Source organism: Hyla sarda, chromosome 6 (assembly GCF_029499605.1).
Source record: "Hyla sarda isolate aHylSar1 chromosome 6, aHylSar1.hap1, whole genome shotgun sequence".
Classification (NCBI taxonomy): domain Eukaryota; kingdom Metazoa; phylum Chordata; class Amphibia; order Anura; family Hylidae; genus Hyla; species Hyla sarda.
This window is the reverse complement of record NC_079194.1, coordinates 155,844,059-155,869,583: the sequence shown is the minus strand read 5'-3', so window position 1 is coordinate 155,869,583 and position 25,525 is coordinate 155,844,059. Positions and strand designations below refer to the sequence as shown.

The following is a 25,525-nucleotide window of genomic DNA, read 5'->3' as shown; positions in this document are numbered from 1 at the left end:
ATTTAACAGTTTCGTTGGCAGCATATCCCAAAAAAAAAATTTCTTCCTAAACTGAGGTCAAGCATTTCAATATTTACTAAAGACAGAAAAGCTAGAAGTGGGGGGGTATACCGACTCTAAGCCAAGAGTATGTTACCAAAGAGGACCAAAACAAACAGGAACCTCTCGCTTCCTCTATCTCGTGCAGAGAGGGTGTGACAGAGGAAGAGACTCCCGCACAACATTAAGATACAAATAATTCACTAGTTGCACTGTGACTCGCTAGAGAAGCAGCATTGTTTGCAGGTACAGTCCAGTGCTGTCATTTTTGGACACTTCATACCGTTAAATACAAGATTTCGTGTACTGGAAGCAAAATTAGGCTTTAATTTACCTGCATACCATTAGTGGATATTGGTCATGTCTCCTCTGCATGAAAAGCCTAAATATGGAAAAATAAAACCTGGCCAAAGTAAAGGTTCACTTCCAAGTACCAAAAAAAATATTAAAAGGAGCCACCTGAAGGAACTTAATCAAATGTCTTATAACAATATAGTTATACTCACCAAGTATCCACAATTCTGGACCTAGTAGCGGGAGTTAAAAAATCGGCTAAGTTCCTGGCCAAAGCGCCTTGCAGAAAATGATGTTGCCCAGGATTCCAATCTACTGTTTATCAGTTGTCACCCCACCCACCACATGTAATCACCACCCAGAATTCTAACACCCACAGGCAGTCTACACGCACCTAGCTCCTTCCAATTCACCTCCAGTCTAGCGTGATCACGTGTTCAGTGAGCTATATGTGATGTGCCGACTTACCTGCGGGAGGTGGGGACCAGTGTCATGTGTTTTGGCGATGTTCCAGGCCCAAAATGGATACCACTAAAGGAGAAGTGGGGCCTGACACGGCTTTCTGAAAGTCCTCCAGTGAAAACTTCATGCAGCAAATATAGCACTATACAATCGATATAAAAAGGTACACATCATTTACTATTACTACACCTGTTGCAATGAAATATAGATATTCATTATTGGCTGTACACCTTTAAGGCAGAACATTCACATCTGTTGCTCCATCAGGTCATACTCTAGATGCAAACAGTAGAATTATAAATAAAGCTCTGGACTATGTATACCCACCCCGTCAAGAGGTATACAAAATTGGCAGAGTTACTGCAATAAGTTATTTTTACTTTTCAAAGAAATAATCTTAGCCAGTCATAGTCAGTTATAAAACCCTATAGAATCTCCCAAATGCCTAAGAGATCTCATTGGTGGAATTTTTGAGCAGCAAGAGTCTGGGCTTGTGGACTCCACCAATGTGATCGAGTGAAATGCATTTCCCTATAGTTTGTCACCACAATTAATACAGAACTCAATTTATAAGCCAATTTATTAGATCATATGGCTTTATAGGGACAGAGATGGAATCACAACCCACGTGGCAGGGGTCGGATCATATGGCTTTATAGGGGACAGAGGCTCCATATCATCTGCAATAGCAGAAATTAATATAATTCTGACAGCTAGAATTGCACTGTTTTATACATGGTGCAGTAGTGTATGCTGGAAGCAAAAACTAACTGGTCACCTATGCAAAAGATTTGGAGCCGTGTGTAAAGAAAAAAAAAAAAAAAAAAAAAGGATGGTAAACCTTAAAACATTAAAGTGTAAATAAACATTTTAAAAGGGTTTGTATGGATTAAGAAATCAGGGATTCTTTCTTCCAAAAAGAACAAGTTGTCCATCAGTTGCATGTAGTATTGCAGCTTATTACCATACATTCTAATTAAGGCGAGATACAATATCAGAAAACCTAGACAAGTGTGGCAGTTTTTTTTTATTTTTTTTTAATTTTTAACAAGAAGGCAGCCAAGATTACCTCATCTTACACAATCAGTTTAACCCCTTAACGCGGCCGGACATAAATGTACGTCCTGGTGAGCTGGTACTTAAGACACCAGGACGTACATTTACGTCCTATGCATAACCACGAGCATCGGAGCAATGCTCGGGTCATGCACGGCAGGTCCTGGCTGCTGCTAGCAGCCAGGAACCCACCGTAATGGCAGACCTCCAAGATCGTGCGGATGTTCGCCATTAACCCCTCAGATGCAGTGATCAATACAGATCACGGCATCTGCGTCACTAAAATGGATGATCGGATCGCCCGCAGCGATCCGATCATCCAGAACGGCGGACGGAGGTCCCCTCACCTGCCTCCGCTGCCTTCCACGGGTCTTCTGCTCTGGTCTGTGATCGAGCAGACTAGAGCAGAAGATGACAGATTATACTGATCAGTGCTATGTCCTATGCATAGCACTGAACAGTATTCGCTATCGAAAGATTGCTATAAATAGTCCCCTATTGGGACTATACGTAAAAGTAAATAAAAAATAAAACCCCCTCCCCCCAATAAAAACGTAAATTGTCCCATTTTCCCCCCATTTCCCCCCCAAAAAGTAAATTAAATTAAAAAAAATAAATAAATAAATAGCTGCTTTTTTTATAACATTTTATTCCAAAAATATAAAAAAAATTTATTAAAAGTTTTATATAAGCAAATATGGTATCAATAAAAAGTACAGATCACGGCGTAAAAAAATAGCTCTCATCCCACTGCTTATTAGGGAAAAATGAAAGAGTTATAGGTCTTCAAACTAGAGGGACTTTAAAACGAACTAGTTTGGTTTAAAAGTTTGCGTTTTTTTTGTTTTGTTTTTAGCGCAACAGTAATAGAAAAGTATTTTATCATGGGTATCACTTTAATCGTATTGACCCAAAGAACAAACAACACGTGTCATTTTTACCGTAAATTGTACGGCCTGAAAATGGTAAAGTGAGTGATAGCATTACAACGGACAACTGGTCGCGCAAAAAATAAGCCCTCATACTAGTCTGTGGATGAAAATATAAAAGAGTTTATTTTTATTTATTTTGAAGACGGAGGAAAAAACGAGTCCTTAAGGCCCAAATGGGCTGAGTCCTTAAGGGGATAAAGGAAACCTGTCATCAATTGTATGCTGCCTGAAGCACAAGTCATCTAAGCAGTCCCTAGAGGCTTCTCCTAGCCCCACCGGCCTTGACTGATATATCTCTGTCTGTTTGATAGGTTTCACCCTATATTCAATCAGAGCCAGCAGGGACAGGTTCCTTTTACTCGAATACAAAAAGGCACGGTTTATCTTACGGGGGCGGTGTTTACCAAGACCAGTGTTTCATTCAGCAGTCTTATATAGAAGCCTGCCAGTGACTTAAATCACAGGTATCTGTGGCTGCCCATGCAATGAGCTGGCATAGATTTCCACTATAATTTACACCAGTAATTTGTGTAAATGAAGTGACATGCACGGCCTTTTTGCAATAAATCCCCACACACCTTTTTAAAAAAAAAGCTATACAAAGTTTTAAATCTTTATGTAAACTTTACAAACACATTTCTATTTACTTGAGTATTTACATGGAAATGTATTTATTTTATTTTATTTTTTTAAGCAAAAACTAAAGTGAATTCAATGTCCCTGAACATCACATGGTAGCCAGATAAAAAAAAATAAAAAAAATTGCCTGGTAAGTAAACCCACCAAAAAAATAGAATTAATTCCAGCTTAGAGCGGCACAAATTACAGCCAAGAGTGAAGATTGCCAAGTATTATTTTTAATGACAATTATAAAAAGATGGAGAACATCTCATTTTGAGACTACTCATGAAACAATATCTGGTTTCAATTAGAATTTGAAAAGACAATGGAGTTTTGCACTACAAAACAAACAGCCCCCTGCACTGTAAACTCACCAAATGCACTGTCAACTTTTCTAAAACCATATCGAAATCTCAAAGGTATACCAGCTGCAAAAGAAAAAATGTTGCCGTTTACATAAAAAAATAAAATAAAAAAAATCATCATCTGTTCGGTAGTTTTCCATTCTTTAATAACTTGAATGCTGCCATTTTACGGTCGGAACCACTGCTGTTATTGACGCAATCAGTGGATTCCATAATAATTTCCTAAAAAGGGAAGAATTTAGTTCAATCCTTAAAATGGCTGGCCCTCCTCTGTACAGGCGCCATGAAAGATTGCAACTGGTATTTAGACTTTTCAGGATTTAGATAAGGCTCCAGAAATAAGTTTCCAGCAAAATGTAAATGTCTGACCAATCCAACCATTTTATGTACCACAAGGGCCAAGTTAAAACAATCTTGTTAGGTCAAATATCACTGAAAATATTAGCATTCCTCATTCCAGATCGGAGAGCAAAATAAAATATGGGGAAGGGTAAGTAAATCAAGAAATTATGCATAGCAAACTTATGTGTACAAAAAAAAATATATATATTTATATACTTAATTACAGAAAAGAAAGTCAAATTTATTGAATGAAAAACTAGAAGTTAATAAAAATTAGCAATACACAGAAAATATACACAAACAGCAGCAATTCTATATAGTGACTTACAAATGAGGAACGCAGTGCCCAGAGAGGGGCCCTGCAGAATGGCTTGTCGTCAAAAAGGGAAAGAAACACAGACAGTATTTTACTGTACAAACTACAAACACAAATTAATTGAGGGGTATTTTAATTTTCTGTTTTTGCTTTTTTTTGTTTGTTTTTTTACATAAAATAAAAAAAATAAAAATAAAAAAAAGGAAGAAAAGGATGCCCGAGTAAAGGGGATAGGATTTTTCAGTGGTTGATTTTAAATATTAGTGTTTTTTCTTTTTACATGCATCTGCTTCCTGTTTGTGTAGTTCTTTTGCCATGCCTATATTTATTTTTCCTTTCTTCAGTCCATGGCCGGCAGCAAATGTCAGTTGTACTGTAGAAAGTAAAGAATATAGAGCAAGGACTTCAAACACTGGCCCTGGAAGTTTGCGATTGCCATTGTTTAACACATTGAAATTGTTACATTTATTCCTAAATTGCCATTTTCCGCAAAGAGTTGTGCAATGCTTGTATCAAACACTAGGCAGTCACTGTTCATGATAGCGGTTGCAATACCCTCATGAATAGAACGTGGTGTAGCCTCCCAAGTCAATCGTCGCCGGTGACCATTTAACTCCAGGCGGTAAGCAAAGTTCTCAGCTTGCTTCCGTGTTCCTATTAGCTGTACAATAGCAAAGAATTGTTGGTGACCATCATACTTTTCCTGTTTCTCCAAGACCAGCATAAAATGAAACCCAAAACAGGACTGCATCATAACCCAGTCCACAGCCCCAGGAAGGTTAATGTCTGTGGCAAGAAAAACAATATCCTCTCCTTGTAACGTTGTTATGGATTTATGCTGATGCATAAGGTGTGGCATCACTGCATCCAGGGACCCTTGCCATTTACAGGATGCTCCAGGGCAGGGACAGGAGTACGGTCGAAATTCACACAGCTCTTCGTGGTCAGCTTTCTCTGTGTGCGGCAAAGTTACCTCACAACCAGAAGAAGCATATTTGCAGGGGAATAGGACAGAGTTGGCAACTTTTTCCATTGCCAGGTTGCGGATAGATCCCAAGGGCCCTCTGCAGGTTGGGCAACATGTGAGTTTGGGGCGACAGTTGCTGCAGACAAGATGTCCGCTCTGACATTGAAGAATAGGTGGCAAAACATAGTCAAAGCATACGGGGCATTCAAAGAGGCTCGCCAAGTCATTGTTTGAAGCCGTTGTTCCTGTCAAAGCTGGCACCCGCTGGGAAGGTGGACACTTTGAAGTACCAGTGGGGATGGCTGCAGCAGTCTGACGGCTCATTTCTGAAAGGCAAAAGAAATGCAATTACTTTTTGGAAGAAGAAAAACAAACCAGGAGTCTATTGTACAGCACAAAAACAGGAGACCATATGGGACAAATGGTAATGGTGTCTCCACTGCCACAGGGCAGCAAGTGTTGCAAACAGTAGAAAAGCCTGCCCACCTCTGGCATCCCTGCAGCAGTACAATTGTCTATAGTGGACAACACCATTGCACAGCCACCATGATGTAAAAGAAGTAGAAGTCATAACAGGCTGTGACGTCCTACATGACTGAGCAGTGATCTCAAAGTTGTGCAGAAGACCTTGGGGCAAAACTTGTGACATACTGGGAGCTGCAATTTTCCAACAGCTAGAGAGTTACACTAGTTGCAGACTACATCCTTGGACAGCTTTAAAAAAATAAAAAAAATTACAGCATTTATACATGTGGCAAAAAACTTTTAAAGGGGTACTCCGGTGGAATTTTTTATTTTTTTTATTTTAAATAAACTGGTGCCAGAAAGTTAAACAGATTTGTAAATTAGTTCTATAAAAAAAAAAATCTTAATCCTTCCAGTACTTATTACCTGCTGAATAAAACAGAGGAAATACTTTTCTTTTTGGAACACAGAGCTCTCTGCTGACATCTCTGTCCATTTTAGGAACTGACCAGAGCAGCATGTTTTCTATTGGGATTTTCACCTACTCTGGACAGTTCTTAAAATGGACAGAGATGTCAGCAGAGAGCACTGCGCTTGTGATGTCAGCAGAGAGCTCTGTGTTCCAAAAGAAAATTTCTTCTGTAGTATTCAGCAGCTAATAAGTACTGGAAGGATTAAGATTTATTAATAGAAGTAATTTACAAATCTGTTTTACTATCTGGCACCAGTTGGTTTATAACAAACAAAAAAAAAAAAAAGTTTAATGCACCTGGGTAAAATTCAGCAAATCGCCTTAAAATGAGAAAATTCTTCCTCCATCTTGGACTAATAATCAGCAATCTTTGCCAAGTATTTGCCTCTGGGCCCTTTGTATAGCCTGTCTAACAATCCAGGATAAGGCACTAGTTAAATACTACACGAATAACGCCCCCATGAGTCTACCCTTACATTCCACATACATTTTATGTAGGAAGCACTTTGTTTTCTGCACATTCATTTCACAGTGGTCATTACTGTGTTCCTGGTATAAGGCCTTGCTTTTTCCTTAAACATCTAATGTAGAGAGCAGAGCCGACATGTGACCCCAGTCACATGAACCTCAGTGCTGAAGAGGCATTTCTCATGTCTTATTAAAGCTAGGTCATTCACTTTACTGCCTTCTCCAAAGCAACAATCTGGAAGTGCAAAGTTAACTAACTGGTCTAAAAATACACAAGCTGCATCCACCTGGATCATGACATACAGAAGTCAAGGAACACTACAATAACTAGATACTTGCCTCCCAATATATTATTAAAAGCAAAATAAAATAAAAAAGCTGTAACTAACATTAGTGTGATAAATGTTTACTTGAAGTAAGTCACCCTACATGTTCCTTTCATGGCGATGATGCATGTAAACACCCAGAAGCACCTGTGGCCCCAGTCCTGCTCTCAAGGATGGACTTACAACACATTACATCATTATGTCCCCTAAGGCATCTGCAGGATTTCAGACAACACTTGTAGATCATGAAGCGGACGCCAGGTAAGCAAAGCAGCTAACAATTTCATGGTGGCGTCTAGGTTTTTATCAGCCTTTCCAAATAGGAATGTACATCTTAATAAAATGAACAGTTCCTTACCTCCACCTTAGTTCCTGCGCTGATCCCCAATCTGCCTGCAGTCGATAAAACATGTACTTCAGGTGACTGCCGCAGTTAATCAGCGGCCTCAGCAGTGACATGATGCCCCATACTACTGAGTATGACCGCCAAGGTTGCTGATTGGCTGCGGCGGTCACCTGAGCAACATCATATGCTCAACACTAGAGGCAGAATGTGGAATAAGTGTGGGAACAGAGGAAAGTAAAAAATTTTTTTTTTTTTTTTTTTTTAAACATGAGAAGTGGGGAGAATGTGGGGACAGTAATACCTGAAACAGGAGAGATGAGGGGACACTAATGACTGATCAAGACCTCACATAACTTTGCAATGTTTTGCTGTGTGCATAATCCTGGCTCCTAACTTTTTTGCTAGCTCCATGATTCATAAACTTGCCAATCCCTGATATAATATATAAATAAATTATATATACACACACAATATTATATAGTATATTGTGTGTATATAAATAAATAAATAAAAATCAACCGATTATCGGTTTGGCAGATATTCACGATTTTCTAAGTTATCGGTATCGGCAATTACCTTGCCGATAATGCGGATGCTTTAAATCAATGAACTGCAGCGGCTTTTGTGGTGCCAGAGACCACCACCACAGCCACCTGCTTCTCTCCCCCTGCCTGTCCTGAGTCCAACCACCGCCGCTGCCCAATTCCCCCTGCCTATCCTCTGGCCACATACCACCGCCGCATTGCCTCCCCATCCTCTGGCCACATGCCGCCGCCGCTGCCCCATTGCCTCCCCCCATCCCCAGTGTCATAATTACCTGTTCACGTGGTCTGCGCTACTTCTGGCTCCTGCGGCATCCTGCACTGTTGCTGTGCGCTGCGCAATGACGAGTGACATCCTCAACGCAACATCAATTATGTACTGTGACATCCTCAATGCAGGACACCGCCGGAGCCAGAAGTAGCACGGACCCCGGGAACAAGTAATTATAACACTGGGGATGGGGGAGGCAATGGGGCAGCAGCATGTGGCCAAAGGATAGGCAGAGGGATTGGGCAGTGTCGGTGGTTGGACTCAGGACCCCAGGTCATGCAGGGGGTCCTGAAATGCATGGATTATAGTAAAAAAAAAATCAATATCGGTCGATCCCGAATATATAATTAATATATATATATATATGTATATATAAATAACACACACACACTGTAGCATATGACATTGTAGTGGTCTGTACAATCTGCCAGCTAGATGAAGGCTGGCCATGAGTTCAATACACACATTGCGAGTGCAAAGTGACTATTCCTCTAATGCATCTGGAGAAAACAAGCCACAGTGCATTTCTAGTGCCCACAACTTTACAAAGCGGACAAGGCCTACTGTACACAAAGACCCCTGTTTATACTCCTTTATACCACAAAAAACTCCACAATGTCCATCAATCCACAGGATGATCCCCAGAGCCAATGGAAACCATGATCACTCTGGAGCCACAACAAATCTCCACCCTTTCTGGTGTTCCACCAAACAAAGTAAGCAAAGCTGTTACCTAAGCTACAACTGGATCACTATACATGAATAATGTACTGTTCATCCAGTTGGAGTCTCCTATATGGTCAAAGTTTCCATAAATAGCCTTAGGAGCTCACTGACTGCAGAGCTGAAATCCTCCTATACACCTGACAGCTGCACTTACAGCCAGATATTTGGAAGGCGTTCACACTTCTCAGTTCACTGCACATTTGGTTCAGTCTGATAAGCCATATGTAGGTTACAGCAGAAACAATACTCACCGCTGGCTGATCTGATGGTGCATCAGTAAACTGAGCCGTCATTGCTGCTTTGTGACCCCTGTTCTTCAGTCACAGGAAAACATTAGGAAACAAATAGCCTGATCATATAGGATACTCAGTGGAGGAGATTTATCAAAACCTGTGTAGAGGAAGAGTGGAGCAGTTGCCCATAGCAACCAGATGACTTATCTCAGAGGCCTTTTTAAAAGTGAAAAGTTAGCTGATTGATTGCTAGGGGCAACTGCATCCCTCTTCCTCTATCCACAGGTATTTTTAATAAATCTTCCCCATTGTCCATAATTTCATGCTACCAGTTATTACACAGCACCTAGATCATAACCAGCTCAGGGAAGGCTATGTATTCTAATGCAAATACCAATTGTGGATTGTACAAGATCACATGCCAATGCTTCTTATGCCTATAACAGAGCTATGTCCAGACAAGGCCACACATCACCAGATCTCTACCGATTCCCATCAGAACAATGGATGACAGATGTACTGTGTCACACACTAGGTCAGTGTCTCCCAACCAGAGTGCCTCCAGCTGTTGCAGAATAGACAGATGTACTGTATCACACACTAGGTCAGCGTTTCCCAACCAGAGTGCCTCCAGCTGTTGCAGAATAGACAGATGTACTGTGTCACACACTAGGTCAGTGTTTCCCAACCAGAGTGCCTCCAGCTGTTGCAGAATAGACAGATGTACTGTGTCACACACTAGGTCAGTGTTTCCCAGAGTGCCTCCAGCTGTTGCAGAATAGACAGATGTACTGTCACACACTAGGTCAGCGTTTCCCAACCAGAGTGCCTCCAGCTGTTGCAGAATAGACAGATGTACTGTGTCACACACTAGGTCAGTGTTTCCCAACCAGGGTACCTCCAGCTGTTGCAGAACAATAGACAGATGTACTGTGTCACACACTAGGTCAGTGATTCCCAACCAGGGTGCCTCCAGCTGTTGCAAAACTACAACTTCCAGCATGCCCGGACAGCCGAAGGCTGTCCGGGCATGCTGGGAGTTGTAGTTTTGCAACAGCTGGAGGCACCCTGGTTGGGAAACAAGGCACTATGTCATATCTGGCCCACGATCACATGCTGGGGTGGAGATCTCTCCATGTCACAAGCACAGGAAGTGTTCCCAGCCATCCCATCCCCCCTGAATCCTCCCAACAAGCAGGTCTGGCCCCTGTGGCTGCTCTCCACGTTACCTTTGCGCTTCTTTGGGTCACTCCCGGACAGGCATGTGAAGAGCACCCCTTTCCACGAGTAGAGCACGCTGTGGGTCGCTTTGCCAGTCATGGGTTGGATAGTTCATAGCGGAGCCCCCTCCCCTGGTGAAGCCTCAGCAGTTGTTGTCACAGGCCGGGAGGAGGGGGTGAGGTAAGGCATCAGAAATAGCCCGGCTGCCCATGCCAGCTCCGTTCGGCTCTAGTCACATTCCAGCCGCAGGCTGAGCCGAGAAGACGCGGCCCCCGGGGTCTGTCCGCTCCGACGCCCCGATCCTACGTTCCAGCAATCGCACTGCAGCCGGGACTGGGCTTGTGACCCCTCCGCACAACGCGGGCTCCTCCTTCCAAGGTGCCTCCCCAGCACTCTCACTGCAGCTCGGCTCCTAGTACCGACCACACCCGCAGCAAACCCAGCACGCATGCGCCGTATCCTGCCCACTCATCCAAATCCCTCCCCCGGATCGCACGCAAGTCCCCCCTCCTTCACGAGGTCTGTACCAAGAACTGCCAGAGAGGGCGCCAACCTCACACAGCGCCCGATGTCCTCACATCACATCGGCGCACTGTAAGGTTCATGGAAACATAAAGGGACAGGTTTTTGTTGTTCAGCCTTTGATCCCACCATGCCAAGATATAACAGTGTAATACGTATTAAATATTCATCAAAGCATTTATCTGTATAACCTGTATAGAGTTGGTGCAGTTGCCGATAAGTACCAATCAAATAGCTTCTGGTGAGGCTGGGCGGTGGCAACAGCTGGAGGCACACTACGGGTTGGATCACTGGCGGATCCGCAGCATACAGTATGTTGCGGATCCGTTACGTATGACCCTAACTAGAGATGAGCGAACTTACAGTAAATTCGATTCGTCACAAACTTCTCGGCTCGGCAGTTGATGACTTTTCCTGCATAAATTAGTTCAGCTTTCCAGTGCTCCGGTGGGCTGGAAAAGGTGGATACATTCCTAGGAAAGAGCATCTTAGGACTTTATCCACCTTTTCCAGCCCACCGGAGCACCTGAAAGCTGAACTAATTTATGCAGGAAAAGTCATCAACTGCTGAGCCAAGAAGTTCGTGACGAATCGAATTTACTGTAAATTCGCTCATCTCTAATCCTAACCCCTAAAAAGGTACAATTACACATACAGGATCTGCTGCAGATGATTTTGCTACCCAATAACTTCAATGTGTAGCAAAATCTGCTTATTTGTCAGTGTAGAAAATAAGCAGCTGAAAATCCACTCATGTGAATGAGCCCTAAGGGTCTATTCACACCTACAGTATTCTGTGCAGGATTTTCTGCTGCAGATTTCAATGTAAACTAAATGACTGAACACAGCTTAAAGTCCTGCGCATAGACTCCGCATAGAGTAGACCCTAAGGGTGCATTCAAACTTGCGTATTTTTGCTGAAGATCTGCTGCTGTAGATTTTGCCGCCTATTGACTTCAATGAGTAGCAAAATCTGCAGCACAACTATGCACATGTGAATGTACCATAAGAGCACATACAGGACCTGCTGCATATTTTATGCAGCAGATTTTGCTACCCATTAATTTCAAAATCATCTGCAGAGAATATGCAGCAAAAATATTCAGCAGATCCTGTATGTAGAACACACACGTAGGGTACGTTCACACGTGCATATTTTCTGCTGTAGATTTTGCAACGCATTAAAGTCAATGGCAACAAAATTTGCAGCAGCAAAAATACGCACATATGAAGGTATCCTTAACCACATAAGGACCAAGGGCATACCTGTACGCCCAGCAGGAATTTCTGTCCCAGCCAGGCGGGGACCAGACAGGGATTACTGCTAAACTCTATCAGCAGGCATCCCGTGCCAATGCCCAGGGGGATCCCGAGACCCCCAAAAGTTGGGGTCTCCACCAGCCTGTTAGTGTAACATTTTTTTTTACACTAACATGCTGATGTTGCCCCATACTTTTTATTTTCACAAGCGGTAAAAGGAAAAAAGACCCCCAAAATTTGTAACAGTTTCTCCTGAGTACAGAACTACCCCATATATGGGTGTAAAATGCTCTGCAGGCGCACAACAAGGCTCAGGAGTGAGAGCGCACCATGTACATTTGAGGCCTAAATTGGTGATTTGCAGAGGGGTGGCTGATTTTACAGCGGTTCTAACAAAACGCAAAAAAATAAATACCCTCCCCATTTTGGAAACTACACCCCTCACAGAACATAACAAGGGGTAAAGTGAGCCTTAACACCCCACAGGTGTTTGACAAATTTTTGTTAAAGTTGGATGGGAAAATGAAAAAATATTTTTTCCCTCATTTCTTCACTAAAAATGCTAGTGTTACCCAAAATTTTTCATTTTTCATTTTCTTCTAAGAAAATACCTCATATGTGGATGTAAAATGCTCTGCGGGTGCACTACAATGCTCAGAAGAAAAGCGCCATTGGGCTTTTGGAGAGAAAAATTTGTCTGGAATTGAAGGCCACGTGTGTTTACACAGCCCCCATAGTGCCAGAAGAATGGACCCAATGTGACCCCATTTTGAAAACTAAACCCCTCACGTAATGTAATAAGGGGTGCAGTGAGCATTTACACCCCACATTAACAGATTTTTGGAACAGTGGTCCGTGAAAATGAAAAATTTCCATACTCAGAAGAGATGGGGTTAAAAATTTTGGGGGCATTTTCTCCCATTACCCTTTGTAAAAATTGTAAATTTGGGGAAATTTTTTTTTTCTTCATTTACACATCTGATTTTAACGAAAAGTCGTCAAACACCTGTGGGGTGTTAAGGCTCACTGTAACCCCTTGTTATGTGCCTTTAGGGGTGTCGTTTCCAAAATAGTGTGCCATGTGTGTTAAATTTTTTTTGTTTATTTTTGCTATTCTGGCACCATAGGAGTTTCCTAAATGCGACATGCTCCCCAAAAACTATTTCAGCAAAATTCACTCTCCAAAATCCCATTGTCGCTCCTTCCCTTCTGAGCCCGCAGAACACTTGGCATACACATGAGGTATTTCCTTACTCGAGAGAAATTGGGTTACAAATTTTGGGGGGCTTTTTCTCCTATTACCCCTTGTAAAAATTCAAAAACTGGGTCTACAAGAACATGCAAGTGTAAAAAAAAATATATATATATATATTTTTTTTTTAAATGTAAGATTTTGAATTTCTTCCTTCACTTTGCGGCTATTCCTGTGAAACACCTAAAGGGTTAAACTTTCTGAATGTAATTTTGAATACTTTGAGGAGTGCAGTTTTTATAATGGTCATTTCTGAAGTATTTCTAATATGAAGGCCCTTCAAAACTGAACTGGTCCCTGAAAAATTCCGATTTAGAAAATTTTGTGAAAAATTGCTGCTGAACTTTGAAGCCCTCTGATGTCTTCCAAAAGTAAAAACATGTCCACTTTATGATGTAAACATAAAGTAGACATATTGGCCCACATTTATCATTGTCTTTACACTGTTTTTTGAGTCTAAAAAAAAGGGGCAAAAAAAGGCGCAAGCAGGGTTCTTTTGCACCTTTTTTTGCTCCATTTTGTTAACACATTTCTGCTGATTTTGAGTTGCAATCCACTGATTTTGAGTTGCAATCCACTGATTTTGAGTTGCAATCCACTGATTTTGAGTTGCAATCCACTGATTTTGAGTTGCAATCCACTGATTTTGAGTTGCAATCCACTGATTTTGAGTTGCAATCCACTGATTTTGAGTTGCAATCCACTGATTTTGAGTTGCAATCCACTGATTTTGGCAATAGACATGATATAGAAGGGATTTATCATTTCCCCTTTTTGTAAAAATGAGCAAAAAAAAGGCGCAAAGCCACTGAAAAGTCTCTAAAACTACACCAGCCCAGACACAATTTCTGTCTGTATGTGTAGACAGAAATTTCAGAAAATGTGACCTGCACAAAATTTATCAAAGCTTTTACCTTTTAATACATTTTGTGCTCATACACATTATCAGCACACAAAAAAAAGTGTAAAAAAAATGCTTCACTTGCATTGCAATGATAAATGTGGGCCACTGTATTTGTTTATCAATATATAATTTATTTGGAATGTCTTTTTAGAGATGAGCGAACTTACAGTAAATTTGATTCGTCACAAACTTCTCGGCTCAGCAGTTGATGACTTATCCTGCATAAATTAGTTCAGCTTTCAGGTGCTCCCATGGGCTGGAAAAGGTGGATACAGTCCTACTAGACTCTTTCCTAAGACTGTATACACCTTTTCCAGCCCACCAGAGCACCTGAAAGCTGAACTAATTTATGCAGGATAAATCATCAACTGCCGAGCTGAGAAGTTCGTGACGAATCGAATTTATTGTAAGTTCGCTCATCTCTATCTGTTTTCCTTACAAGCAGAGAGCTTCAAAGTTAGAAAAATGGTAAATTTTCTATTTTTTTTATCAAAATTTTCACCAAGAAATTATGAAAGTATGAACAAAAAATTACCACTAACATGAAGTAGAATATGTCACGGAAAAAGAAAGGAGAAAATTCCAATTACATAATTTTTTATTTCAAATTTATTTATTTATTTATTTATTTTTTTTTTTTTTAACACTCTACACAAGGGGTAAAAGGAGAAAAAGCCCCCCAAAATTTGTAACCCAATTTCTCTTGAGTAAGGAAATACCTCATATGTCTATGTAAAGTGTTCGGCGGGTGCAGTAGAGGGCTCAGAAGGGAAGGAGCAACAATGGGATTTTGGAAAGTGAATTCTGCTGAAATGGTTTTTGGGGGCATGTCGCATTTATGGTGCCAGAACAGCAAAACACACACATTGGGGGGGGGGGGGACAAACCTCCAGCTGTTTCAAAACTACAACTCCCAGCAAGTGCTGACAGACCGTGCATGCTGGTGCTGGGAGTTGTACTTTTGCAACAGCTGGAGGCACACTGGTTGGAAAACCTTTGGTTAGGTTCTGTTATCTAACTCAGTATTTTCAAACCAGTGTGCCTCCAGCTGTTGTAAAACTACAACTCCCAGCATGTACTGATAGCCAAAGGACATGCTGGGAGATGTAGTTATGCAACAGCTGGAGGTACGCAACTGCAACACCCAGCATGCAGAGACAGCTGTTTGCTGCTTGGGCATGCTGGGAGTTGTAGTTTTGCAACATCTGGAGGGCTACAGTTTAGAGACCACTGTATAGTGGTCTCCAAACTGTAGCCCTCCAGATGTTGCTAGGCAACTCACCGGCTTCCGAAGGATCCAGGGAGCCGCATCGCCACCCTCTGCTGCTGCTGATCACCGCCGCCGATCGCCGCCAATGGGTACCGAGTATAAGCCGACCAGAATATAAGCAGAGGCCCCTAATTTCACCCAAAAAAAAAAAAAAAAAAAAAAAAAAAAAAAACCCCAGGTTTGACTCGACTATAAGCCTAGGGTGGGAAATACAGCCCCCCCTTCATCATCACCGCCTGTCAATCCCTTAATCAGTGGTCTTCAAACTGCAGACCTCCAGAAGTTTCAAAACTATACCTCGCAGCATGCCCGGACAGCCGATGCTGGGAGTTGTAGTTTTGCAACATCTGGAGGTCCGCAGGTTGAAGACCACTGAGAAGGGATTGACAGACGGAGAGTTCACTCTAGTATAAGCCGAGGGGGCCGTTTTCAGCACTAAAAATCGTGCTGAAAAACTCTGCTTATACTCGAGTATATACACGGTAAGCGGACTTCGGCGCCGGTCTCAGACAGTTTCCCCATTCTGCCCAGCCTACTGTGGGTGGGCAGGACGGGGGAACCGAAGGTTACACACACACACCCCTTATACCCTCCCCCCCGATCGGATATTGGTCGTTGCTTCTGAACGACCAATAGCAGGGGTGACACCCCTGCCACCTCACTCCTATCCCTTCAGGGAGATCGTGGATGTCTTGTACAACCCCAATCCCCTTATTTTCCGGGGTCACCTGAGACCCGTATGACCTGGAATCGCTTGGGTGAATTCACCGGCAAATTACGGCGATTGCCGACATGGGGGGGCGCGTCTCAGGACACCCCTGGGCATTTGACCCCGGTCCGGTCCCCGCCTGGAGGGGACCGAAATTCGCAGGGGTGTACAGGTACGCCCTTGGTCCTTAAGTTCCAGGGACTGTACGCCCTTGTTCCTTAAGGGGTTAAGGGAGGGGCTGATTTCACATTTAAAAAAAAATATCCATAATTTTTTTAGTCCTGTATGTTCTTAAGGGGTTACATTGTTGCACCTTTTTGTACAATGGGTAAAAAGTCACAAAAATTTTGCGCAAATTATTTAGAAAACAACTAATAAAAAAAAGGTTGCATGGTTCTTTTTGTTGCTGTGGTCATGATTTATCAATTGCGATTTGTCTACGGATAAGTTACTTTGCTAATTATGAAGTGTGGGGGGAGTATACATGACAAATGCCCAGGCAAACTGAAGTAAAAAGAACTTTATTTACACAGACAATGATAAAATTCTATATACTTTAACACATAATGAAGTTCATTGGAACCAGTGCTTTTAATTTATAGTTAAATGGTGTTGAAACAGGATAGCCCATTTAACAGGTCATAAGATACAGCATAGGATACATAAGAAATTAAGGATGAAAATAAAAGTCATGTTTTCATGCTCACGCATAAGTGTTCATCTACTCACCTAATATTCACTTGCCTTCTGTCCCTCTGAAGTCAATGGCACAGTCAGTAAATACCTCCTGAAGGTTGCCTCATCTGCAAAAATTGAGACACTTCTTTTGACTAAGCATTACCTGTAGTTTTGCCGACCCCTTTTCAGCACCCCACAAACCTGCCACAAGTACAACTCTAGGGATCGACCGATATAGATTTTTTAGAGCAGATACCGATAACCTGTGAACTTTCAGGCTGATAGCCGATAACTTATACCGATATTCCGTGCATTTTAAATTTTGGGTATTTTAACCCCTTCCCGCTATAGGACGTATGCATACGTCCAATCATCCAACGTGTTCACGCAATTGGATATATGCATATCTTCATAGCGATCTCCGGCACTGCTGCGGGCAGCACAGGAGATCGGCGACGGGACACAGCTGTCAATCACAGCCAGTGTCCCGCCGCAGCTGCCGGAGCCACGATCGCGGCGGTCCCAGCAGCATTAAACCCTTAGATGCCGTGATCAATCCTGATCAAGGCATCTATGGTGTTGACAGGGGGAGCGATCTCCCCCTGTTCAACGGCAGCGCCGCGATACAATCACGGGTCGCTGTTGGTTGCTATGGCAGCAGGAGGTCAGATCATGACTTCCTGTATGCCTGCTACAGAAGCCTGTGAGATCCAGCCGAACGGTGAACGCCGTAAAACAAAAAAAATAAAAAAATTCGCCAGTTTTGGTACAAATAGCGGAATAAAAAAAAAAAAAAAAAAGATCAAAAAGTACAGCTCATCTCGCAAAAAATAAGCCCTTACTCAATGGAGTCAGACGAAAAATAAAGTTACGGTTGTTGGAAAATTTATGGCAGAAAAATAATTTTACTCAGAAAAGGAAAAAAACATTTAAAAAAAGCTGTATAAGGCTGCATTCACATCTCGTTTTGTACATACAGTTGTCGGATCCGGCTGGGGAAGGGGAAAACCGGGCGCTCCCGTACCCCAGCCGGATCAGCCCGTAAGTCCATTTACTTTAATGAGCCGACCGGAGTCAAACGGTGACTCCGGTCAGCTCAGTTTTGACCCGTATGCGGTTTCCTGACCGGACCTCAAACCGTAGTATACTACGGTTTTAGGTCCGGTCCAAAACCGCATAAGGGTCAAAACTGAGCTGACCGGAGTCACCGTTTGACTCCGGTCGGCTCATTAAAGTAAATTGAGTCACGGGCTGATCCGGCTGGGGTACGGGAGCGCCCGGTTTGCCCCTCCCCCCGCCGGACCCGTATGTACGGATGCCCGAATGTACAAAACGAGATGTGAATGCAGCCTAAAATGGGTATCGCCATAATCGTACTGACCCACAGAATAAATATAACATCACTTTTACCGCACAGTGTACACCATAAAAAAAAAATAATAAAAAAAAAAATGAAAAAAAGTAAAAATTTGATAGAGATTGATAGATAGAGAGGATCGGTGGCAGTGTGTCTAAGCGCAGCAGCGCTACGTCGGAGTTCAAAGCGCCTCTCCCAGACAGCCACTGCGGTTCTTTTACAGGGCTACCATGGCTGTGTGGGAGATGCAAAAAAGCAGCCAGCAGCACCGTTCTCCGGGCCCGGGCCCAGGTGTCCCGGGCAAGACGCATTATCGGCAAGGTTAGAAGCAAATAACTAACAAAATTGTGAATATTGGCCGATACTATCGGCCAATTCGATAATCGGTCGATCCCTATACAACTCCTTTGTCGACTAAATAGACGTGCACACATTTGCGCTTCATCATGAACAGAAGGACTGTTGGCTGAACTACCTGCAGCACAACTGATCTAAACTTAAAAGGAGATTTCCGGTGCTCACTTTTCTTATTTTATCCGTTCTGGGCTGAAAAATAAAAGAAAAATGTTCTCTTACCTGCCTAGGCTCCCCCGGAGCTTCAGTACAGGTGTTCGGTCCCCGGGCTGTATTCTTCTTACTTCCTGTTAGCCCAGCACGTCACACGGAGCTTCAACCTATCACCGGCCGCAGCGATGTCCCGCCTCGGCCAGTGATAGGCTGAAGCTCCGTGTGACGTGCCGGGCTAACAGGAAGTAAGAACACAGCCCGGGGACCGAACGCCTGTACCGGAGCACCGGGGGAGCTTAGGCAGGCAAGAGAAAGCTTCTTTTTTTTTTTTTTTGCAGCCCGGAACGGATACAATAAGAAAAGTGAGCACCAGACATGTCCTTTAAGTAACATTACTCTTCAGCCAAGATTGAGTACACTTAAAAGGGGGTACTTTGCCCCTAGACATCTTATCCCCAATCTAAAGGATAGGGGATAAGATGTCTAATCGTGAGGGGTCCGGCCGCAAAGACCCCCCCCCCCCCTCAATGTCACCACAGATGCCACGACCCCTCCATTCATGTCTATGGAAGGGGGCGTGACAGCTGTGGAGCAATCTTACACAGTTGTCATGCCCCCTCTCCCATAAACCTAAATGCAATATTTGGAGCAAGCAATCACAGCTCAACTTTCCCTTTACCAGCGCTTGTTAACATATGAAAGCTGAGCCATGATCGGTTACTGTGGGCAAAATATTGGTATAAGTTATCGGCCCTAACCTCCACAGAGTATCGGCCTTAAAAAAAAAAAAAAAAAAAAACTATAATCGGTCGATCCCTAATATTAGGTTTGTAAGTCTCCCCCCACCACGCCTGTAAGTAGATCCCTAAGCGGGCAGCTGTACCTAGTCTCACCCTCTCCGCATGATTGACAGCCTGCATTCACTGCTCTACTTCCTAAGCAGATGGAGCAGAGCGGTGATGCGGGCTGTCAATGACAGGGAGAGGGCGTGCACAGCGCAGCCAACAGGACTAAGCAACTTCCTAATGGGCTTGAAATCAAGATATCTCTCTGCTGGCTGTTCATTCCTCAGACTATCAGCCTTGCTACAACTGTTAGGCTGCATTCACATCTCGGGCACCGGATCCGGCTGGGGAGTATACGGTTTTAGGTCCGGTCCAAAACCCTGCCTGCCCGGAGTGGAGAAGAGGACCCCAGGAGAAGAAGGACCGCCCGAACCAGTTCACCCTCCACCGGAATGCCGCCGGACACTACAGGAAGGATGGATGGCCCGGACCACCACCATTACGGGTAAGTTTAATTATTATTTTTTGACTCGGAGGGTGGGGGAGGGGCCTGACCGGTATAGCGGTATGGGCAAAAATCCATACCGTGGGAGAAAAAAAAATAAATAAATAAACGGTATCCGGTTCATACCGGTATACCGCCCAGCACTAATCTCACCATGTAATAGGACTAGTGATCAGTCGAGTGCTTATGACTAAATATCATCAGCTACTCATCTCCCTGTGTAAGAGGGGATGTGCGGCCGACAGCTGATTGTATGCAAGGGCCACACAAATGCTCCAGTGATCATTCTTCATATAAGGCTCTGCATGATGCTTAAGCATTGTAATAAGTTCTGTACATAAACATCAATCTACTATAGGGCCTTACCCCCCCTAGAGGCCATGGTTTATACCCATAGGGTTTGGTGGTTGGACAAAGAAGGGTGCTCCCTCCCTTTTTTTCCCCTCTGTCTGCATGAGAAAAATAAGCCACGCCCCCTCATCTCATCCAGCTGAGTACACAGCTCCTCACCTCCCCTCCCCCCTGCTTTGTATTCTAAGGACGCAGGTCTGCACAGGAGAAGGAACACAGAGAAGATAAGTGTTATCTGAAGGGGAGGATAAGAAGGTGCAGGGGCTGTATGGACTGCAGGGGAATAAATCTCATACTGGGAATGATCTCTATGGGGGAGATTTATCAAAACCTGTGCAGAGGAAAACTTGCCCAGGTTGCCCATAGCAACCAATCACATTGCTTCCTTCATTTTTCACAGGCCTTAATAAAAATGAAAGCAGCAAGCCGATTGGTTGCTATGGGCAACTTTTCCTCTGCACAGGTTTTTTTTTTTTTTTTTTATAAATCTCCCCCTATATGTGAAAGGGGGGGGGACTCCTGAATGACACAAGCTGGGAGTTGTAGTACTTGGTGTGTGTGTGCTAGTGTTTACAAACCAGTGTGCCTCCAGCTGTTGCAAAACTACAACTCCCAGCATGTCGTGACAGACTTTGGGCATGCTGGGAGTTGTAGTTTTTCAACACCTGGAGGCACCCTGGTTGGGAAACACTGGTGTATGCCCTACAGAGGTGTTGGTGAACTACAACCTCAAGGAGACTACAGAGGCAGCATGCTGGTGTTATACCACAGACTGAAGACTATAGATCGACCGATATAGTTTTTTTTAGGGCCAATACCGATAATCGGTGGAGGTTAGGGCCGATAGCCGATAACTTATACCGATATTCCGGTAAGTTATCGGCTATTTATCCCCCCGCGACACCGCTGCATCCTTTGGATGGGGGATAAGATGTTTAAGCACCGGAGTACCCCTTTAACACACCGGAACGTACATTTACGTCCTGTACATGACGCGAGCACCATACACGGTAGGTCCTGGCTACTATCAGCAGCCAGGGACCCGCCAGTAATGGGGGACATCAGCAATCTCACTGATGTCCACCATTAACCCCTCAGATGCTGTGATCAATACAAATCACGGCATCTGCAACAATGCAGGTGTTATACACTGCTCAAAAAAATAAAGGGAACACTTAAACAACACATTGTAACTCAAAGTCAAACAAACTTCTGTGAAATCACACTGTCCACTCAGGAAGCAATACGGATTGACAATCATTTTCACATGCTGTTGTGCAAATGGAACAGACAACAGGTGGAAATGATAGGCATAATTATATTATTTTAAAACTTAACCTGCGGCAAAAAATAAAAATAAAAATAAAAAAAAAAATCAAATGTGTGGGATGAAACTGAAGGAAAAAAAAAAAGTCGCCATTTTGTACATTTTGGGAGCTCCAGTTTCTGCGCAGTGCAATATTTTGTAAAAATTACCCCATATCTTTATTCTGTAGGTCCATACAGTTACAAGGATATCCTATTTATATTTTTTTATTTAATTTTATTAACTACAAGTACCAAAATTAGTTAGTTTAAAATTGACATCTTATGAACTCTATAACTTTTTTTTTATTTTTCTGTGTACGGGGTGGTATGAAGCTCATTTTTTGCATCGTCATCTGTAGTTTTTAAATAGTTACCATTTTTGTTTTGATGGGACTTTGATCACTTTTTATTAATATTTTTATGGTATATGAAGTGACCAAAAATTATCAATTCTTTTACGTGTACACCATCAACCGTGTGATTTAGCTATCGAACATTTCTGCACGTGGCGGTACTAAATATATATATAATAAAATAATTAATAAAGGGAAAAAGGGGGTGATTTAAACTTTTAATAGGAAAGGGGTTAACCAATTTTATTTTTCTAAAATCCATAACTCATATTTCCATCTATAGACCCATATAAGGGCTTGTTTTTCTGCGTGAACAATTGTACTTTGTAATGAAACCTCTAATTTTACCATAAAATGTACAGCGAAACCAAAAACTTTTTTTTTTTGGGGGGGGGGGGGGGAAATTTCAATGAAAACCACAATTTTAAACATTGAGGGTTTCGTTTTCACACTGTACACTTTACAGTAAAAATGACGTGTTCTTTATTCTGTGGGTCAATAAGATTAAAATTATACCCATGGATACTTTTATATTTTTTGTACTGCTAAAAAAAAAAAAAAGATCTAACTTTTTGTACAAAATCAGTAATCTAAAATTGCCCTAATTTGACCACCTATAACTTTTTAATTTTTCCCGTATATAGGGCGGTATGAGGGCTCATTTTTTTCGCCGTCATTTTTCTTTACGTTTACACCATTCACATGCGGGATCATTAACATTATATTTTGATAGTTCGGACATTTACGCACGTGACGATACCAAATATGTAAAACAAAAATATATGCTTTTTGGAGGTAAAAAAATGGGAAAAACTGACCATTTTTATTGGGGGGAGGGGGATTTTTCACTTTTTCCTTCCCCCCACACTTCTTATGTCCCTATTGGAGACTATCTATAGTAATCAGTTGATTGCTAATACTGTTCAGTGCTATGCATATCGCTAATACTGTTCAGTGCTAGCACTGATCAATATTATCGGCTTTTGAGGGGACTTACATCCGCCATTACAGATGACCGGATCCCAGCGGCAGCACTGCAGAAGATCCGGTCATCTATTTTAACATGGGCATTGCCACAGATGTCATGATCTGTACTAATCATGGCATCTGAGGGGTAAATGGCAGACATCCACGCAATCGCGGATGTCGTCCATTACCGGCAGGTCCCCGGCTGCTGCCAGCAGCCGGAACCTACTGTGTATGACACGAGCATCGGAGTGGTGTCGGAGCATCGGTCATACGCAGGACGTAAATGTATGTCCTGGTGCGCGAAGTACATTTACATCCGTGGTTGTTAAGGGGTTAATTAACTTTTATTAGGGGCTAAAACATGCAATCTTCTGATTGCATACACTGATCTGTGCTATGCCATTGCAAAACACTGATCAGTGTAACCGGCAATCTGCTGCTCTAGCCTGCTGCGCAGGCATGGAACATTAGATCACCGATCGGACAACGGAGAGGCAGGTGAGGACCCTCCCGTCGTCCGGTAAGCTGATCGCGATTGTTTGTCATGATACTACGGATCAGTTCTGCTGAGCTGCCAGGATTCTTTTACATTCGTTTTAGATGCCACGAGCAACTTTGATAGCGGCATCTAAAGGGTTAATGCCAGGCATCGACCATGCCCAGCATTAGCCGTGGGTCCTGGCTGCCTGTAGCAACCGGGACCCACCGGGTTTAACCCGTTCTCTGATGGTGAGAACGGTTTAAACCTGTTATACCGGACCAGGACGTACATGTACGCCCTGAATCCTTTAAGATTGGGGCTGCAGGGTGTACGCACACGCCCTGCGTCCCCAAGAGGTTAAAAATGTAAATTGTCCCCCCCCCCCCCATTTTACTCCCAAAAAGCTTAGAGAAAAAAATATTTGGTATCGCCAGGTGTGTTAATGTCTGATCAAAATATAATGTTAATGATCCTGTACAGAGAACAGCGTAAACGTAGAAAGAAAGAAAAAAACGCCAAAATTGCTGCTTGTTTTGTCACATTTTATGGAAAAAAAATAAATAAATTTGAGATTTAAATGTTACATATACGCAAATGTGGTATTGATAAAAAGTACACAGCACAAAAATTAGCCCTCATACCGCCCTGTATGCGGAAAAATTTGAAAGTAATAGGGCATCAAAATAGAGGGATTTTAAACATACTAATATACGGTTAAAAAGTTCAAGTGGTACAATAATAGAAATGTATGTAGTCATTTTAATCATATTGACCCACAGAATAATTAAGAAACCATGTCTTTTTACCTTAAAGTGTGCAGCATGAAAACAAAATCTTCCAAAATTAGCTAAATTGCGGTTTTCTTTTCAATTTCCCCACACAAATAATATTTTTTTGGTTCTGCCATACATTTTATGGTAAAATGAGTGATGTCATTACATGTCGCGCAAAAACAAATCATATTGGTCTGTGGATGAAAATATAAAAGAGTTATGATTTTTTAGAAGGAGAGGAGGGAAAAAAAAAAAACGAAAATGCTAAAATAAAATTGTCTGTGTCCTTAACGATGCAGGATGTCCTGGTGTGGTGGTACTTAACGCACCAGGATGTACATTTATGTCCTGTACATGACCGCAAGCATCGGACCGATGCTCTGGTCATACGCGGCAGGTCCCGGCTGCTTTCAGCAGCCAGGGACCAGCTGCCAACGGTGCACATCAATGATACCGCTGATGTGTGTCATTAACCCCTCAGATTCAATAAAGATCAAGGAATCTGCGGCAGTGCGTCACTAAAATGGATGACCGGATCGCCCTCAGCGCTGCCGCGGAGCTCCGATTATCCAGCATGGCGGCCGGAGGTCCCTTCACCTGCCTCTTGCCATCTCCAGGGGTCTTCTGCTCTGGTCTGAGATCGAGCAGAGCAGAAGGTGACTGATAACACTGATCAGTGCTATTCCCCTATGCATATCACTTAACAGTATTAGCAATCTAGTTATTGATATAAATAGTGCCCTAAAAATACATTTAAAAAAAGTATTTAAGAAAAAAAGAAAAATCCCCTCCCCCCAATAAAAATGCAAATTGTCCCTTTTTCTCATTTTACCCACAAAAAGTGTAAACCTATTTCATATCACCGCGTGCGTAAATATCCGAACTATTGAAATTGAATGTTAATGGTCCTGTATGGTGAACGGCGTGAACGTAAACAAAACATTTTAAAGTCCAAGATTGCTGCTTTTTGTAACATTCTATAAAAAAAAAAAAAAAGAAAAAAAAATGTATATATGCAAATGTGGTATCAATAAAAGTACAGATCACAAAAAAATGAGTCCTCATACGGGGAAAAAA

At 42.5% G+C, this 25,525-nt stretch overlaps 1 protein-coding gene across 5 annotated transcripts in view; it reads right to left on the bottom strand.

Moving 5' to 3' along the window:
• Nucleotides 1–3,624: 3,624 nt before the first annotated feature.
• The window catches only part of SIAH1 (siah E3 ubiquitin protein ligase 1), a 32,861-nt gene continuing 10,960 nt past the window's right edge, over nucleotides 3,625–25,525 (bottom strand). For 2 of the 5 annotated variants that reach the window (XM_056525632.1, XM_056525634.1), the window contains 2 exons: nucleotides 17,111–17,184; nucleotides 3,625–5,720 (listed from right to left, as the gene is read on the bottom strand). In XM_056525632.1, coding sequence (XP_056381607.1) covers nucleotides 4,870–5,718 — 849 coding nt within the window. In that variant the 5' untranslated portion in view covers nucleotides 5,719–5,720; nucleotides 17,111–17,184 and the 3' untranslated portion in view covers nucleotides 3,625–4,869. Of the gene's footprint in view, nucleotides 5,721–10,472; nucleotides 10,884–17,110; nucleotides 17,185–25,525 lie in introns of those variants that run through there. The other 3 variants (XM_056525633.1, XM_056525635.1, XM_056525631.1) reach the window with 2 other exon arrangements.